Source organism: Lactuca saligna, chromosome 3, assembly GCF_052625555.1.
Source record: "Lactuca saligna cultivar CGN05327 chromosome 3, ASM5262555v1, whole genome shotgun sequence".
Classification (NCBI taxonomy): Eukaryota; Viridiplantae; Streptophyta; class Magnoliopsida; order Asterales; family Asteraceae; genus Lactuca; species Lactuca saligna.
The window spans coordinates 175,166,625-175,184,624 of record NC_136419.1 but is presented as its reverse complement, the minus strand read 5'-3'; the positions used below and the strand labels follow the sequence as shown (position 1 = coordinate 175,184,624).

Below are 18,000 nucleotides of genomic sequence, written 5' to 3'. Positions count from 1 at the left end.
ATATTTGACGCTATACTAATAGCGAAACAAAAATACCAAAAAGCAATCGATTAATTACTAAAGAAAAATGGAGGAAATACATAACCATCGATCATATATATATATATATATATATATATATATATATATATATATATATATATATATATATATATATATATATATATATATATATATATATATAACCAAGTGTCCAAACAACACGTCATCGTATAGAGGTTGAAAGCCACATCATATATGATCCACCACTAAGTTTACACCATATTATAAAAACCTTCTATATACACACAACACACACACAAACATACAAACCTTATTTTATTTTATATATAATCAGCAGTCATACGAAGCCAATGCTTCAGCTGCCTATTCCAATCTTCCATATCACATTTCCAAATCACAAACACCATCACCAAAAACAACAAAACCAAAATCACATGTGTTGAACGTGACCCCTTTAGGGTATCCGCATTGCCCGACAATACACTAATAAAACACCCTGTTGATTTCTTCTGCAATGGCGGCATCTGTGGGTGGTGGTGCTTGTCTAAACCACCGCCAGCCGGTGGTGGTTCGTGGGTTCGACCCTTTTGGCGTCTCAGTTTGATTCTTCGAACCGCGGTTCCTTGAGAGGTCATGATGTTTTGTGGTGGTAGTTTTTGATTGCATTTTGTTGGATCTTGGATTAACATTGGTTCATCTTTTGTGAGGAAGCCGTAGAATTTGAGAGAGTGTGATGTGGATTCATCGAGTCGGATGATGTCATCGTTGATTATATCCGCAAAACAATCATCAACATCCTTTACAAAATAAAAATATATATTAAACTTTTATGTAAACTAAATCCATAGAATTTACCATTATCTTAATCATACTAAAAACTTGAATAACCATAAATGATGATACATTGAACTTTTAACACCAAAGTTGGTGTTTACACCAATTATGGTGTTGGATTGAATAAGAGAAATGAAACCTTATATGGAGTGGAAGAGCCATGTGGCGACTCGGGATTGGCTTCCGGATCAGATTCTGATCCGGAACCATTCTGGTCGTCTGACCTGTAACTGCTTGTGGATTCTTTTGAAGCGGACTTTATAGTCTCGTTTGTGTCATGAAACCCGTCCATTTGGTTATTATTAGCATACTCGTTTGTCGTACCCGAGTGACTTTTATTATCCGAAGAGCCTCTTGATGATTCATTTAAGCGGAAATCACTGTTTCTACGAAGTCGACAAACAACTAGAGATTCCTACAAAATCAAGATTCATTAGTTAATCACTTACTACTTACTTACGATGATGTGTGCTACTTTCGTGTATTCTTATTAGAAGATTGTAATTTGAAAAATCTACCAAATTATAGCACTGAAAATTGCTTTGTATATATGGACGATAGTGCGATCATCGGGTTAAATGCTAAAAATAACAAAAGATTTCAATTTTTATCCTATTGACAACAATCTCAGTCTCCATAAAAATGTTGAATTATATATTGATTATAATATTCTTTACCTGTGCAGCATCATTCATACAATATTCATGCATGATCCATTCGGTTCTTTCTCCTTTAGGAGCACGACCCATGTGAAAAACCAGAGTCCGTTTAGTGCCAATTGTAACCGCACCTGATTTTACATTTCGTTCTTTTCCAGTGGCTTTCCAGTATCCGGATTGGGTAGCCCGTTTACTTTGTGACCCGTTTGGATACTTCTTTCCTCGGGTCGAAAAGAAGAACCACTCATTATCCGATTGAATAATGGAAATAGCTAGTGACAACAAGTTACTATCAAATTCAATTGACCACGTTCTAAAATCAGTGGACAATATAACTAATATCATTGCCAAAACATAACATAAAATCATAAATTAATTAGTGTGTATATGATGAGAACTAAATGATTACCACTAAATCTATTGACTTTCTATTCATTATGGCATCTGAATTGAAACATAAAAATGTGAGTTTTAAACTTCTTAATTTAGTTCTTTATGAACTTTAGAACTTATATTCGAGGTTGTTGTATTCAAAACTTATAAGTCATATAGAGGAGTAGAAAACAAGCAAAGCCTTCTACCAAGATTGGAGCTTGCAAGAAAGGTAGAAAGAATATGTGTCATATAGGCTAAATGTAGCATTCATGTTAAAGATAATCCAATCCCTCTTGTTTGTAATTTGCACCCATATCTAATTGATATTTCGCAGAAGATGAATATGTGACCATAATTAGAGACAATATGTACACAAGAATAAGATCATATTATCATAAGACATGTTTTTGTACAAAAATGATGACATGATTGAACAAATTAGGGCTTTAGAACAATTGTAATGCAAAATTGGCGGTAAAATACATACAGTGCTTCCGAATTTCAAAAAATGAAATCGAGATCAAGTTAGGAGGAAGGAAGCACTAACCAGGTAAATCCCATGGCTCATGTCGGCAGAAATCGACCTCCGGAATGATATCAACGCAATTATCAGATCCCTGGAGCTTCTTCTTCAAGTAATACGAAATCAACTCATCGTCAGTCGGCGAAAATCTGAACCCTGGAAACACCGAAGACGACGCCGCTATCGACAACTGCATCTCTCTCAAACTCTTTGCATCAGTTCTTCTCATCGTCGGCCCACAACCATCATCACCGTCAATACCATCCGTCATCGACCAATCGCCACCAGCGTCACCGACAGCCAGTTTATCCGTCATTTCTCTCTTTTTAAGTTATATATAATCGAAGAGCAGAATCTACGTTTTCGTGGGAGGATTGTGACGTGAAGCAGTGGATAATCAGATTTAGGGGGTTTGTAAATTGCAAGTGCAAGTTGTATGGTGATAATGGTGATTGAGGAGAATCGAAGATGACATAGCCAATCCACGTGCCTTTGTGTTAGCTTTACCAAGTATGATCACGTGTCGAGGAGACACTGTGGCGAATCATTCATTCGCCACATCGATGATGAAAGTAGCAGACACACAGATGATTCATAGATTCGTAGGCAGGCAGCCTTTCGCCTGCTTTGACCTTGACCCTTCTACCCCCAAAGTGCCATTACACATGCGACACAGTAAAGCAGATACCACCTTTGATTATAGTTTTAAGCTAAATCCAAATAAATACCAAGATATTTTTTTTAGAGGTAATATATTTTTTAATTTATAGATATTTGATCGTCATGTTTTTTTAGTTCACAATTATCCATTGAATTTGTTTAATTGTATATATTCAGTTTTTATTATCGATCACTCCAGATAACCGGACAAAATGACTTAATAGGATAATATATTTTTCATTTTGTATATATTTAATCTTTAATATTTTCTTTACACATTTAGTCATTAATATTTTATTTGTTGTAAAATTAGTCTTTATTGTTTTTGTATATATTCAGTAATTATGATCGGTTTCTTTAGGTTTTTCTCACGGCATCCTACGTGGGATATTCATTAATGAGGTGTTCGGGGTTGTTCATGATTATGGCCACCACGACCTCAGTTGCTTAAGTCTTATGTTCTGAACGTCATAATTTCTTCATACGATCTTAGATTTTAACGATCTTTATATTCACACGTTTGTATTTGTTGTAATCTGAACGTCATAACTTCTTCATACGATCTCGGATTTCAACGATCATTATATACAGACGTTCGTATTTGAGTCTACCACAACTTTCGTTTAGATTACTCTCATTAAAAAGTAAAATATTTTAAAATCAGAACACAAGACTTAAACACCAAGCAAACGAGGTCGTAGTGGTCATAAACATGAATAGCCCAAACACCGAATTAATGATTGTCCTATGTTGGATGTCGTGAGAAAAATCTAAAAAAAAAAAACTATTCATAAGTATTGAGTGTGTACAAAAACAGCAAAGACATATTTTGCAATAAAAGAAATTACGAACTATATATATATATATATATATATATATATATATATATATATATATATATATATATATATATGATTAAATGTATACAAATTGAGTAATATATTATCCTATTAAGTTATTTTTCCGAGTTACCTAAAGTAGTTGGTAATAAGAACTAAATGCATACAGTTAAATAAGTTAAAGGTGAAAATGTAGACGAAAAAAAACCTTAATGACTAAATGCATAAAAATCAAAAAATATACTAGCTTTTAAGTCATTATCCTTTTGTTGTGTATGGAATACACTGATGGTGGTGGTGGTGGTGGTGGTGGTGGTGGTGGTGGTGGTGGTGGTGGTGGTTTTTTTAATGTATAATAGTTTTTTTTTTTAAAGCAAATCTAAGTTACTCATAAACCACTTTTTAATTTTACATATGCCTACGAGGGATTTGAACTCTCAGCTTCAAAAAGGAAAGGCATCACATGTGATATTGTTAGGCAAAAAGCTTTTTAATGCATGTATAATAGATGATATATTATATATAAGAGTTTATTAGACTGGAGGGTATGTGAGAGATGTTTCCCTCACTTTTTGTGGGTCACACCATCATTTCCTTCACTTTTCTTTCCATCACCTAAAACCCAAGGAATAGGTGAGAAGCTCCCCTCACTATTTTTTTTGAAATATATTTCATACATATATTATACTCATTTTGTAGGGAATTAAAAACCATGAATTTTGATATATTTTTTATATTTTTTTAGTAGGTATATAATTTTATAAATATTAAAAACGATAAAATAAAAAAAAATAAAAATGTCCAATAGCATGAAGAGAGAGAGTGTGACACCTCCTCCTCCTACCTATTTCCCGTGGTTGCTTCCCTCACCCAAGTAATGGTGTTCCAAAGTAAGGGAAGCTTTCCTCACCTTTTTCCCGCTTCCATTCCGTCCGATCTTATTGTATGTGGAAAACAAATATTTAAAAGAAAAAATAAAATAAAAAGATGTTTTACATGTTATTACGTTATCATGACTATCTACGACTAACCTTAAATATGGTGAGTGTCACATCACTATCATCTCATCACCAAACACAAGCACTAAAGGTTGGTATACCCACCGTTCCACATCACTATATATCTCTTATTTTTTATTATTTAAATAAAAAAGTATTTTTTTATTACTTAAAATATAAAAAGAGAGAGAGAGTTAGAAAAAAATAGAATCTAATTGGATGTGGTGGTATCATAAAAGACCACGATCACAAACGATCACTAACAACTATGATGGTGTGTTTGGTTACTAGTTGTTGCCAAGTGGACCACAAATGATGTCTGGTAATATGTATTAATGATGGTTTTATAGCTCCATATTCATTAAAATGAATATGCTAAAAACAGAAAAATAAAATAAAACATACAAAAACCAAAAATATAAAAAATTGTAAAAAAATAATTTTATTAAACCAGTTTCATAAAAAGTAAAGTCGTAAAAAAAGATTTTTAAAAAAGTATTTTTATATAGAAACCAAGTTTTAAAAAAACATTAAAAATAAAGTTAGAAAAAAGTTAAGAATAATTTTAAAAAAATACATCTCAAACAAAAATTATAAATGAGCCAAAAATTTTAAAAAAAATACATAAATAAAATTGTATGGGGCAAAGATCAGGGGCAAGTTACCCAGACCCGACTTTGTGACAACGTATATAAAATTAGTGGGTATGGATATGATATTATAACACTAAAAAAGTATCACCTCACATCTCACATCACCCATAATGTTATAACATCATTATAGAAAATTATCACAATGTTATAACACCAAATCATTTTCATATTCTTATTTAATTTTTTGATTTTTTTGAGTTTCTTTTTTTAATAATTATAAAAATAAATATAATTTTATAAACATGTCATTTAAATAACACATATATTTAAATTAACCATAACATTTAAATTTAAAAAAAAGCATTACAATACCAAAAAAAATATAAATTTAAAATATAAATGATAGTCCTAGTTGTCCAAATTGAAGCAATCCGAATTTCTCTTTCTTGTCATCAATGTTAGTTTTGTTATGTTTTCCATTAAATCATAATTTTATCTTGTTATCGTCAAGTTATGGGGACCAAAAGTGTAAGAAAACAATCTTTGATCATGTATATAAGTCATGGGGTCATTTTCACAACTTGGAGGGTCGGTATTTAAGGACACATGACCCTAAAATCCAGGATTAACATCATATTTGCAGCTAACAAACCTTATTTCTAGCCTCCATCTCACTTTTAGAGATGTTCCTAAGTGCGCTTTCCATTTGTGAAGAGAGTGGATGAATCTTGGGAATGAGTGAAGATTGTAGCATTTTTGGTGGAGTTCTTAGAGTTCTTTCCTTCTAGAAATTCTCTTTGAGTCATCTCATATTTTCTACGAGGTATAAATCACTTTCTTACTATATATCTCTACTTTCAAATCATTAGAAGTCATGTAAGTGTTAGTCATGACTTGTGTGTGCGGTTTGGTGATATTTGGCAAAACTAGAAATCTTGACAAACTTGTTTCCTGTATTGTGGTGGCTGTAGAGGCCATTCTGGTCTGAATTAGAGAAAATCACCAAAAGAACAAGTTGTGGAAAATCGAATATAGTTTACAAAAAGTATGATAACATCATCTTTGGATTTGTCTAACGCCCACAATTTTGGGTTAGACGTTTAGAGTATAATTGTAGTAATTATACATTTTATCGAACGATTGGAATCGTTAATTAAAATAATTGTTCTTTTATATGTGTTATGAGATAATAAATAACTATCGTATACAAATTAAGTGTACAATTATTAGGAGTATAGAATATTTGTAGAAAACTTTAATATAAAATTTATCATTAAGAAATAAAATAAAAGATTATTCTAGATAAATAATCATAATGTAAGTTGTAGTAGTCGTGATGGTGATCCTATGGATATAAAGAACATCTAAATCTGACTTCGTATGAGGAAGTTATGATTTATCTATGTTTAACATTCAAACCGATACAACAAGATGCGTAATAAAAAGTGAATCGAAGATAGGTTGCCTTTTAGCCAAAGTAATGTAAATTAAAGTCGAAGTGCTCGTCAACAGTGATGTGAATTATGAGTGTTTGATTTGGTATGCGGAATTAAAGAACACAAAGAACATTGTGATTTGGGTGCTAAAAGGTATATTTGATCATAGTAGATGAGTATAAAAAAGGTACTAGATATAGAACTCCATAAATACCTCACTCACTAATCACTATGAACATCATCTCTCAAGCACACCTCTACAAGTGGTATGGAACGCACCTTGTATAGAGGTGTTTACATCTCTCTCTCTCTCTCTATGTATATATATATATATATATATATATATATATATATATATATATATATATATGTATATATCATGTCACAAGTGTAACATCCAAAAAATTTGAACCAATTTTAAACTTTTCAAAAACAACTCATATTCATTAATTCATTACAAAAAGGTTTTCAATTCATTTATTATCAGAGATTTTCCCAGAATCGGATCATAAATGCATAAAACATGAGGAGCGGTACGATCACGCCTTCGCCTTGCCACGATCTCATGAAGTACCTAAAACAATACACTGAAAACTGTAAGCCCGAAAGCTTAGTGAGTTACCCCCAAAATACCAACCACATATACCATACTCATAACATATCATATCATAAATAGAACAACCATGCACTTTGGGTCTACTGTGTGACTGGTCCGCCGCACCGGGTCTTCAGTCCACCTGGTCCACCCTCTGAGTCTAGCAACATACATCGAGTCTGCAATGTGGTTGGTCCGCCCGCACCGGGCCTTCAACTCACCTGGTCCACTCTCTGAGTCCACAATATGACTGGTCCGCCCGTACCGGGCCTTCAGTCGGCCTGGTCCACTCTCAGAGCCTCGGCACGTCTGGTCCACCCTTGTGGGGCCTACAGCCTATCCGGACTGCTCGCTAGGCCTTCGGGATATCCGGTCCGCCCTGGGTATGTTGGCCTATAGCACAAAGCAGGACCCGCCTCAACCCAACCCCAGTCAATCAACCATGTGCACATAACATATAATCATATAGCAATTCATCACTAATCAACCGATCTAACAGATCACATACAGAGCACACTCTAACGAGGATACCGACCTAACCGGTCACTAACATAGCATCATCCTATATACCAGGATTCCGACCTTAACCAGGTCTCTAACATAGCATCATCCTATATACCAGTATTCCGACCTTAACTAGGTCTCTAACATATACCATCCTAACTACCAGGATGCAAACATATAGCAAAGCAATAACATAATAACTACCCGGATTTCTATCCGATAAAGGGTCGGCCTTGGTGCCTTAGACCCTATCGATATAGTGAGGATAACTCACCTCGTCAAGCCGATTTGTAGAAATAAGATCACATTGCTCCAACCTTTAACATGAACTCCACCACTTATCAATACCAAAAGACTGAACTCAATAAATACCAATAATTACCAAAATACCCTTGGAAGTCAACTGGTCAACTCTTGGTCAAAGTCAAAGTCCTCAGTCAAAGTCCACCTTCCTATGTGACCCTACTCGCCGAGTCACCCCGCCGACTCGCCGAGTCCCACAATTCTGAGTCCCTTCTCGCTCAACTCACCGAGTCATCCCTCGACTCACCGATTCACCGTTCAACCAGAAAGGGTTAGGACTCCTCGACCAGACTCGCCGAGTCCAAGAACAGACTCGCCGAGTCCAAGGCAATCTTCAACAGACTCGTCGAGTTGTTCTTCCAACTCGTCGAGTTCCTGCCTATCTTCATGCAACTCGTCGAGTACACCTATGTGACTCGCCGAGTTACTACGCGACTCATTCCAAATCTCTAACCCGACTCGCCGAGTCATCTCCCAGACTTGCCGAGTCCAACGTGAAGTTCCGTAATCTCGTGTCATAGAGCCACTCCCTTACTCCAAACACTAGATCAGGGCCCCTATGGTTCATTAGCAACATAAAGTTGCTACCTTTACGTGCTTCCATGACCCATTCATCAACAACCAAGTTAAAATGGAACTTAACTCATTAGGGTTGGCTCTTGCATGGGTAATCAAAGGGCTTTCTTCACATAGACTCCATATGGAGCTCAGATCTGGAGTTTCAACTCTAGATCTAACTCATGCATCAAGATCTCAACATAAATTCTTCCCAACAAACCCTAAAGCTCCAAAAAGGGTGGATCTAGAAGGAATAAAGCCAAGATGACGAATCCTTACCTCAAAACAACCTCCAACTGAAGAGTAAACCAAATCTCCTCAAGCCTCCTTGATCCAAGCTCCTTAGTCTTGAAGATTTCCTTCTTAAATCACTTATCCAAGATCCAAAATGCTCCCAAGGCTCTTCTCTTATGATTTTAGGGCTTCTAGTCCTTAGTGGGGTGATAAGGAGCTTAAATGGGGGCTTAAGGCTCCTTAAATAGGGTGCAAACCCTAGGAATTAGGGTTTCTCATTCCAGCACGGACTCGCCGAGTCCAGCCTGCCGACTCGCCGAGTTGGTCACTAAACACGTGACCACAATCGCGACTCGACTCTTCGAGACCATCCATTGACTCGCCGAGTCGATCCTCCTTAATTACACCAAGCACCCTGAACTTGCACTTCTGAACTCAGGATATTACAATTCTCCCCCACTTAAATTAGGCTTCGTCCTCGAAGCCTGCAGCAACACATCCCATATAACACTCCCTCAATACCGCTCCTGGTCTCAACTGACCCAGGTGTTGGATTAGTGTCTAAGTCCATAACTATTTTGGTATGTACTTGACCCGATGGTGCATGGTCCTTTTGGGTTGCCTTCACCAAAGCAACTTGATTGGAGAAATAAATAGAGAGAGAGGTTATTATGATTTATTAATATGTTATAAGAATAACATATTAAAGGAGAAATCATATTTGTTTAATTAATATTGGTCAATAATTAATTAGGAATTAATTTTGTGATCAAGTGTAATTAATTAAACTAGAGGGGTTGAATTGTAATTATGTGATAGTTACAAAATATGGTAATGGTTATCCTAGATATAGGTTGGACGAATTCAAGGGATAAGATATCCTTGAAATCGTCCAAAGGATAAAGGATAAGGGATTTCTAAGACTTATCTTATGGTTACTTGGTGGGCAAGCAACTAGATAAGGATAATGACTGAAACCCTATCTGTACACCTATATAAACCTCCTTGACACATGATTTCGTGGAAGACCTTCCCTAAGGGTTCTAGGGACGAATTTGATACCTCCCCTCTCTCTTTATACCTTCTCCACTTGCTTATGGTGTTTGTAAGCCATTAGAGGAGTGACACTTGTGACTCTAAGCATTCCAAAGTCAATACAAGGAGATTTGGGATTGTTATTGCTACATAACAATCAAGGTAACATTATAAACTTATTCTCATGTTAATATGATTATATGTATGCTAGAATTAGGTTTATAGTCTTGGATTCAAATCATGTACAATAGAGAAACCTAGATCCAAGCATTAGGGTTTGTATGAGCACATAGGATGTCTTATGACCAAAACCCTTCACCAGGTTCCTCCAAACACTGCTATCGGACCTCTATAAAGTCCAATTCTTCCCTCCCAGAGTTTTGACAGTTGATTCAAGCCGACCACCGACTTCTTTCTCTGATAACAATCCTTATTAACCAATGATCGCTCGATGATACTTTCATCACTCCAATTCACAACCATCACTTGATCCTTACCAAGCTAGATATCACCCTGAACCACCGGGTCCTGACCCGATACCAAGCTGCTACCCCTCTCCTCGACTGGCATATCCTTTATCGAATTCACTTCTCGGACTCATCCCACTTTCCTTTCCGAAACCAACTCGTTTCTTTCAGAGCTGACAGGATGGCACATCCTTCAGCTCCTAAGAAACTCCCATGAGCTCTCCCCTGCAGTCACATACGCATGTTTAACCTGCTCTAACATCCTCGGGCTGGAAAACCCGACACACTGACGATACCTTCAAACATCTTCCTGATCACAACCATACTGGAAAATCCAAGGCTCCCTCCTTGCATCCCCTCCGAACCCCTCTGGTTCTACAATACCGGAAATCCTTCCGCAACCTCAACAGACACCCAACTCGGATGTGTTTCCATACCACTGGTACAATTCCAGTACTTACTACCCATAGGTGAATCATTGTCGATAATCCACTCACTCCACTTCCTCCTCTTTTGGAGTAACCACCCTCCTTCCGGAGCTACATGCCTTTCATTTCCAGGAAATCCACTCAACAACCCTTACTACACCTGCACGTGCCACTGAGCTACACTTCACTCTACATTATCCATGTAGAGCAACTGCTATTCTTGAACTTCCATATACCCTGAATCTACTCGCAAGGACTCTCAGGTCCATGCACTGCTTTCCACTAACATGATCAATACTCAGGGCCAGACCATATCAATTATCATCCCCTGGTGATGCTTTTCCTCATTCTCCTCGAACCGATCCACTAACACATACAAAGTCTTCAGCATAACTGGACCGCCTTACCAGGCCTTCAGCCTATCTGGACCACTCTCGGAACCTTCAACATATCTGGACCGGCCTCCCGGGCCTTCAGCCTGTCTGGACCGTTCCCTGAGCCTTCGGCCTAACTGGTATGCCTACAGGCCTTCAGTCTATCCGGACCGCTCAAACTGTCTTACGTCACCCTGAACCATTCCTTCCGGGAATCTCTCCCACACATACTATTCTAGCCCTCTTGGGGTTCTGAACTCTAACTCCATTCTTTATACTTAAATTACGGCCTAACCCTAGGCCCAACCCTGGTATGTATCCCGCCCCACTCGTCTGCCACTTACTCATACCAGCCCACGCTCTTAGCTAACTGAAACACTACTAAAACCCACACAGCTAATTGGTCTCTCATGCTATCGATACTCTTGAGAATTTTCCAATTCTCCCCACTTAGAGTACTGACTACCAACCACCGGTGGAAACTGGACCGACATAATCAATCATTTCTACTCAACATACTCCTCTTACCCATGAACAGATCCTGAAGCAAGAAACTTCCACAGAATCACATTCCGACCGCGCACATCTCGTACTCTAAGGGAGTTCGACCCTCAGCTGAGTACTCCTGAAATTGCAAATGTTATATGCGACTCGCAGACCACAAGCCTAATTCCCCACCAACAATTCCCATGGATGATAACCAACAAAGACTCCCAATACGAAAACCCTTAATCATACGATAAACCCGACGAAAAGACGAACGAATACCATACCATGAATCATGCAAACGAGACTAGCATATATAAAATACTCCATAACAACCATAAGATAACAAGATATCAAGAAGGAAACATACCCGCAGTTGTATCCGGCTCTGCCCTGACCTCCTCTGCTATAAGCTGAAAAGCACGTCCATGAGCCCTCGGGGGCTCTGCTCCACCCTGACCTCCACCCGTAATCCTTAAAGTGGCCGGTGCTGGATCCTGCACCGGTCCGGCAGTAAGCTGTGGGCAGTTGGCCCTCATGTGACCAACCTGATGACACTGATAACAAATCCTCATATCCTGAACTGGGGCTGACTGACGACAATCACTCGCATAATTCCCCTCTCTCCCACACTTATGGCACGCACCACCGCACCTACAAACTCCGGTGTGACCCTTCCCGCACTTTCCACAAGTGCGGCTGCTCTGATCTCCCAACCTAGAATTAACGTTCTTTGACCATTTCGATGTCGGCTGCGACTACGTCGGGGCCTGCCTCTGCTCTCTCAACTACAAATCAATCTCCAACTCACGCTGCTTGGCGGCCTCCTACAACTCTAACAAGGTATCACATCTCTGCGTGGACACAAACTGCCTGATGTCCCTCTTGAGCATACTCAGATATCGGGACATCTAAGCCTGCTCCAAAGCAAACTTAGGGAAAAACATCACCCTCTTACTGAACATCCTGGTGATCTCCGTCACTGACTCTGTATCCTACTTCAGCTCCAGGAACTCCTGCCGAACCTCTATCTCTCAACCCGTGGAACATAACGAGTGTTGAACATCTCTCGGAACTGATCCCATGTAACCGTAGCCCACTGTGCATCAAAATAAGACCCCATAGTCAACCTCCATCAATCCTTCACCCCGATCCTCAACAGGTTCAGAGCACACCTCACCCTCTGATCAGCAGGGCATGAACATGTGAAGAAACATCCCTCCACATCCGACAACCATCGCATCGCAACAATTGGATCCTAAACTCCATCAAAAGTAGAGGTTTCGTATTATCGAAATCCCGATACTGAAAACCTCTACCGGCTCCTCCTCCTGCCGCTGCTACAACCGTTGTATCCTCCGCGGTAGCCGTCTCCGTAAGAGCTGCATAGCGCTCATCAAAGTACTCAACCATGGCAGTCTTGATCGACCTACATAGTTCAGGAAACTCAGCCCGAAACATAGCAGCAACCTCATGATGTAGGATCTCACGAATCCTGGCATCCAACTCGTCCGTACTCATCTATCCTACAACCTCGGGTGGTGCTGACCCATCTTAACCACCCTCTCCTACTCCTGATCCCGAACCGGATCCTACCCCGAAACGTCTCGTAATCGCCATTCTGCAATACACCAATAGATCCTCAGAAACCTCGCATAACAACCCAAAATGACTCTCAAATCAACCACCCAAGGGTTGTGACTTCCTCACTACATGTATGGGTCTTGTGCTTTCAGTAGTACGGGCCCATACTCCCTTCCACAGCAACCCATATTTGTCTCGAGTATCATCACAACGCCCCAAGCACTAACGAACAAAGCAAGCACTCTATCCTCACTCTTAGAGGAACACCAAAACTCTCATAAAAGGAGACCCTAGGCTAGCAGGCAGCAAAATCAGGCAACTCTATCATGCACTTCCTGAAGATACCTAGCCTAACACTAGCATATTGTTCTAACATATCACATAAACAAATAACTTGTATGGTAATTTTGGGGTAACTTACTGGCTCTGGCTGATCGTACCCTCTGCGTCCTCTTTTACTTATTTTTGAAAACCATTTTTAATATCTCTTTGAAAATTCTCCTTGATTTGAGACTGGATTCACACGAATGTTCCTCCAATTCACTCAAACCAAGGCTCTGATACCAACTTGTAACATCCAAAAAATTTCAACCATTTTAAACATTTCAAAAACAACTCATATTCATTAATTCATTACAAAAGGTTTTTAATTCATTTATTATCAGAGAATTTCCCAGAACCGGATCATAAATGCATAAAACATGAGGAGCGGTACGATCACGCCTTTGCCTTACCACGATCTACTGAAGTACCTGAAACAATACACTGAAAACTGTAAGCCCGAAAGCTTAGTGAGTTACCCCCAAAATACCAACCACATATAACATACTCATAACATATCATATCATATCATAAACAGAACAACCATGCACTTTGGGTTTACTGTGTGACTGGTCCGCTGCACCGAACCTTCAGTCCACCTGGTCCACCCTCCGAGTCTAGCAACATACATCGAGTCTGCAGTGTGGTTGGTCCGCCCGCACCAGGCCTTCAACTCACTTGGTCCACTCTCTGAGTCTACAATATCACTGGTCCGCCCGTACCGGGCCTTCAGTCGTCCTGGTCCACTCTCCGAGCCTCGGTACGTCAGGTTCGCCCTTGTGGGGCCTACAGCCTATCCAGACCGCTAGTTGGGCCTTCGGGCCCGTACCGGGCCTTCAGTCGGCCTGGTCCACTCTCTGAGCCTCGGTACGTCAGGTTCGCCCTTGTGGGGCCTACAGCCTATCCAGACCGCTCGCTGGGCCTTCGGGATATCTAGTCCGCCCTGGGTATATTGGCCTACAACACAAAGCAAGACTCGCCTCAACCCAACCCTAGTCAATCAACCGTGTGCACATAACATATAATCATATAACAACTCATCACTAATCAACCGATCTAACAAATCACATACATAGCACACTCTAACGAGGATACCGACCTAACCGGTCACTAACATAGCATCATCCTATATACCAGGATTCCGACCTTAACCAGGTCTCTAACATATACCATCCTAACTACTAGGATGCAAACATATAGCAAAGCAATAACATAACAACTACCCGGATTTCTATCCGATAAAGGGTCGGCCTTGGTGCCTTAGACCCTGTCGATATAGTGAGGATAACTCACCTCGCAAAGCCAATGTGCAGAAATATGATCACATTGCTCCAAGCTCTGACACAAACTCCACCACTGATCAATACCAAAAGACTGAACTCAATAAATACCAATAATTACCAAAATACCCTTGGAAGTCAACTGGTCAACTCTTGGTCAAAGTCAAAGTCCTCAGTCAAAGTCCACCTTCCTGTGTGACCCTACTCGCCGAGTCACCCCGCCGACTCGCCGAGTCCCACAATTCTGAGTCCCTTCTCGCTCAACTCACCGAGTCATCCCTCGACTCACCGATTCACCGTTCAACCAGAAAGGGTTAGGACTCCTCGACCAGACTCGCCGAGTCCAAGAACAGACTCGCCGAGTCCAAGGCAATCTTCAACAGACTCGTCGAGTTGTTCTTCCAACTCGTCGAGTTCCTGCCTATCTTCATGCAACTCGTCGAGTACACCTATGTGACTCGCCGAGTTACTACGCGACTCATTCCAAATCTCTAACCCGACTCGCCGAGTCATCTCCCAGACTCGCCGAGTCCAACGTGAAGTTCCGTAATCTCGTGTCATAGAGCCACTCCCTTACTCCAAACACTAGATCAGGGCCCCTATGGTTCATTAGCAACATAAAGTTGCTACCTTTACGTACTTCCATGACCCATTCATCAACAACCAAGTTAAAATGGAACTTAACTCATTAGGGTTGGCTCTTGCATGGGTAATCAAAGGGCTTTCTTCACATAGACTCCATATGGAGCTCAGATCTGGAGTTTCAACTCTAGATCTAACTCATGCATCAAGATCTCAACATAAATTCTTCCCAACAAACCCTAAAGCTCCAAAAAGGGTGGATCTAGAAGGAATAAAGCCAAGATGACGAATCCTTACCTCAAAACAACCTCCAACTGAAGAGTAAACCAAATCTCCTCAAGCCTCCTTGATCCAAGCTCCTTAGTCTTGAAGATTTCCTTCTTAAATCACTTATCCAAGATCCAAAATGCTCCCAAGGCTCTTCTCTTATGATTTTAGGGCTTCTAGTCCTCAGTGGGGTGATAAGGAGCTTAAATGGGGGCTTAAGGCTCCTTAAATAGGGTGCAAACCCTAGGAATTAGGGTTTCTCATTCCAGCACGGACTCGCCGAGTCCAGCCTGCCGACTCGCCGAGTTGGTCACTAAACACGTGACCACAATTGCGACTCGACTCTTCGAGACCATCCATTGACTCGCCGAGTCGATCCTCCTTAATTACACCAAGCACCCTGAACTTGCACTTCTAAACTCGGGGTGTTACAACAAGACTACTATACCACATGCAAGTGTGTCTATATGAGTCAAACCATCTACAAATTCATACATGCATAACTTTGAACGCGAACATTCTCCCCCTTAAAGTTAGGAATGGATGACCCGCTTAAATCTTCCAAAATCAAGAAACTTCACGAACCAAGCCTCCAACGTAACACATGTAGAGATGAACTTCAAATCTTCAAATATTCAATGATTTTTCTAATATGGGTTCTAAAGTTTGAGAACATACAAACCGAGCATCAAAGGATAATTAGGAGTATCCAAATTTCCAAAAAAAACTACCCACAAGTTGAGCATAAAAGTATAACCGAAAAATCTTCAATAAATTCAAACTCATCATGAACCGGGAAAACCCAAATCACTTTGAATCTTCAATCAAATCATTTCATAAACTTCAAATGCTCGAGGTCACTTCGGTCTTCAAGTGCGTGTAATATGAAAAAATCAACTTTCGAATTTCCATATCTAAATCTCTCCCCCTTTATATAATTGAAAAATGATTATAAAACCAAAAAGGAATGAGAAAGCGCCCAAAATTGGAATTTTTCTATCCAAATCTCTGCCTTAATCGTGGCATAAACATTTTTCTTAAATCCAGAAAATCCAAAATATCTTTAATTTTCGAATTCATTCAAAGACCACCTTTGACAAATTTTCACAAATTCGGGTAGAAATTCTCAATTTCAAAATTCTGCAGTGACCTAGTGCCCCCAAAACAGCCTAAGCTGCGAAACTCTACCCCATTTGCGAAATTAGGCATAAATTGTAAATTCACATTAACTGTAGGGGCTCAAAACGGAAAATTCTCCAACTCTCAGAATTTTTAGCCCAATTTCGAAGTTGGGTAATTTTTTCCAACATTTCGAAATTGCAGGGGCTAAAGGAGAACTCCTGCCTTCTTCACAAACTTTTTACTCCATTCCGAATGTGGGTGATAATTGTCATTTCATTAAAAGATAAGGGGTGTAATTCGAAACTATGTGTTTTCGTCTTCACGTAGTTATACAAGTAACGAATCTCAATACCAGACTTTGCTTTTTTGTCTTAAGAATTCGTCAACGGAGTGGGTATGTTCCTCAACAACGAAGTGTCTTCTTAATCAGTCAGTGGAAAGTCGAAAACGAAGCCATTCGAACGTTGAATAACATCTGGATCATTCAGTCATTTACTTCATTCTTCGTTTTTCATTACAGGGACCTCATCAACGAACTCAACATTAACCATTTGCGTTCAACCAAGCATCGTTGACTCTTGACTCATCGATATGAAAACTATTGACAACAATACTTCCTTAATAGATCTTCAATATAACTGACCATCAGTTTGTTATTCTCAATTCGTTCCCAAATATCGACCATCTCCACTCGACATCACATCGACTTCCAAAATCATTCGACTCCAATAAACCCATTTCATTTTCAACCAATCGAATCTTACAATAGCTAGCAATCCAAAACAGATTTGATAACACAGTCTTCGTTATCAAGCTTATATCCATCGACAATCGGAACTCGACCATCGATAACCAATCCAAAACCAGCCTTGCGAAAACGAACATAAACGTTCCAATTATGTTGAATGTAGCCAAATCGAGAACCGTTTCTTCAAAAAAT

The 18,000-nt window shown here is 39.4% G+C and overlaps 1 protein-coding gene across 1 annotated transcript; it reads right to left on the bottom strand.

Annotated features, from left to right (window-relative positions):
• Nucleotides 1-303: 303 nt before the first annotated feature.
• LOC145037507 (NAC domain-containing protein 40-like) lies at nt 304-3,017 on the bottom strand. The gene is made up of 4 exons (XM_078986189.1): nt 2,419-3,017; nt 1,515-1,768; nt 977-1,252; nt 304-800 (listed from the first exon to the last, which is right to left on the bottom strand). Exons 1-4 carry the CDS (start codon nt 2,708-2,710, stop codon nt 324-326), a joined length of 1,299 nt encoding a protein of 432 aa, XP_078842315.1. The 5' UTR covers nt 2,711-3,017; the 3' UTR covers nt 304-323.
• Nucleotides 3,018-18,000: the final 14,983 nt, after the last annotated feature.

Bases quoted from the DNA above. Each gene is read 5' to 3' on its own strand.
- LOC145037507 (XM_078986189.1), bottom strand. From the start codon at position 2,710: ATGACGGATAAACTGGCTGTCGGTGACGCTGGTGGCGATTGGTCGATG. The intron at 1,769-2,418 runs GTTAGTGCTTCC...TGTTGTCACTAG, and splicing joins TGAGCCATGGGATTTACCTG to CTATTTCCATTATTCAATCG. The intron at 801-976 runs GTTTCATTTCTC...TATTTTGTAAAG, and splicing joins GCTCTTCCACTCCATATAAG to GATGTTGATGATTGTTTTGC.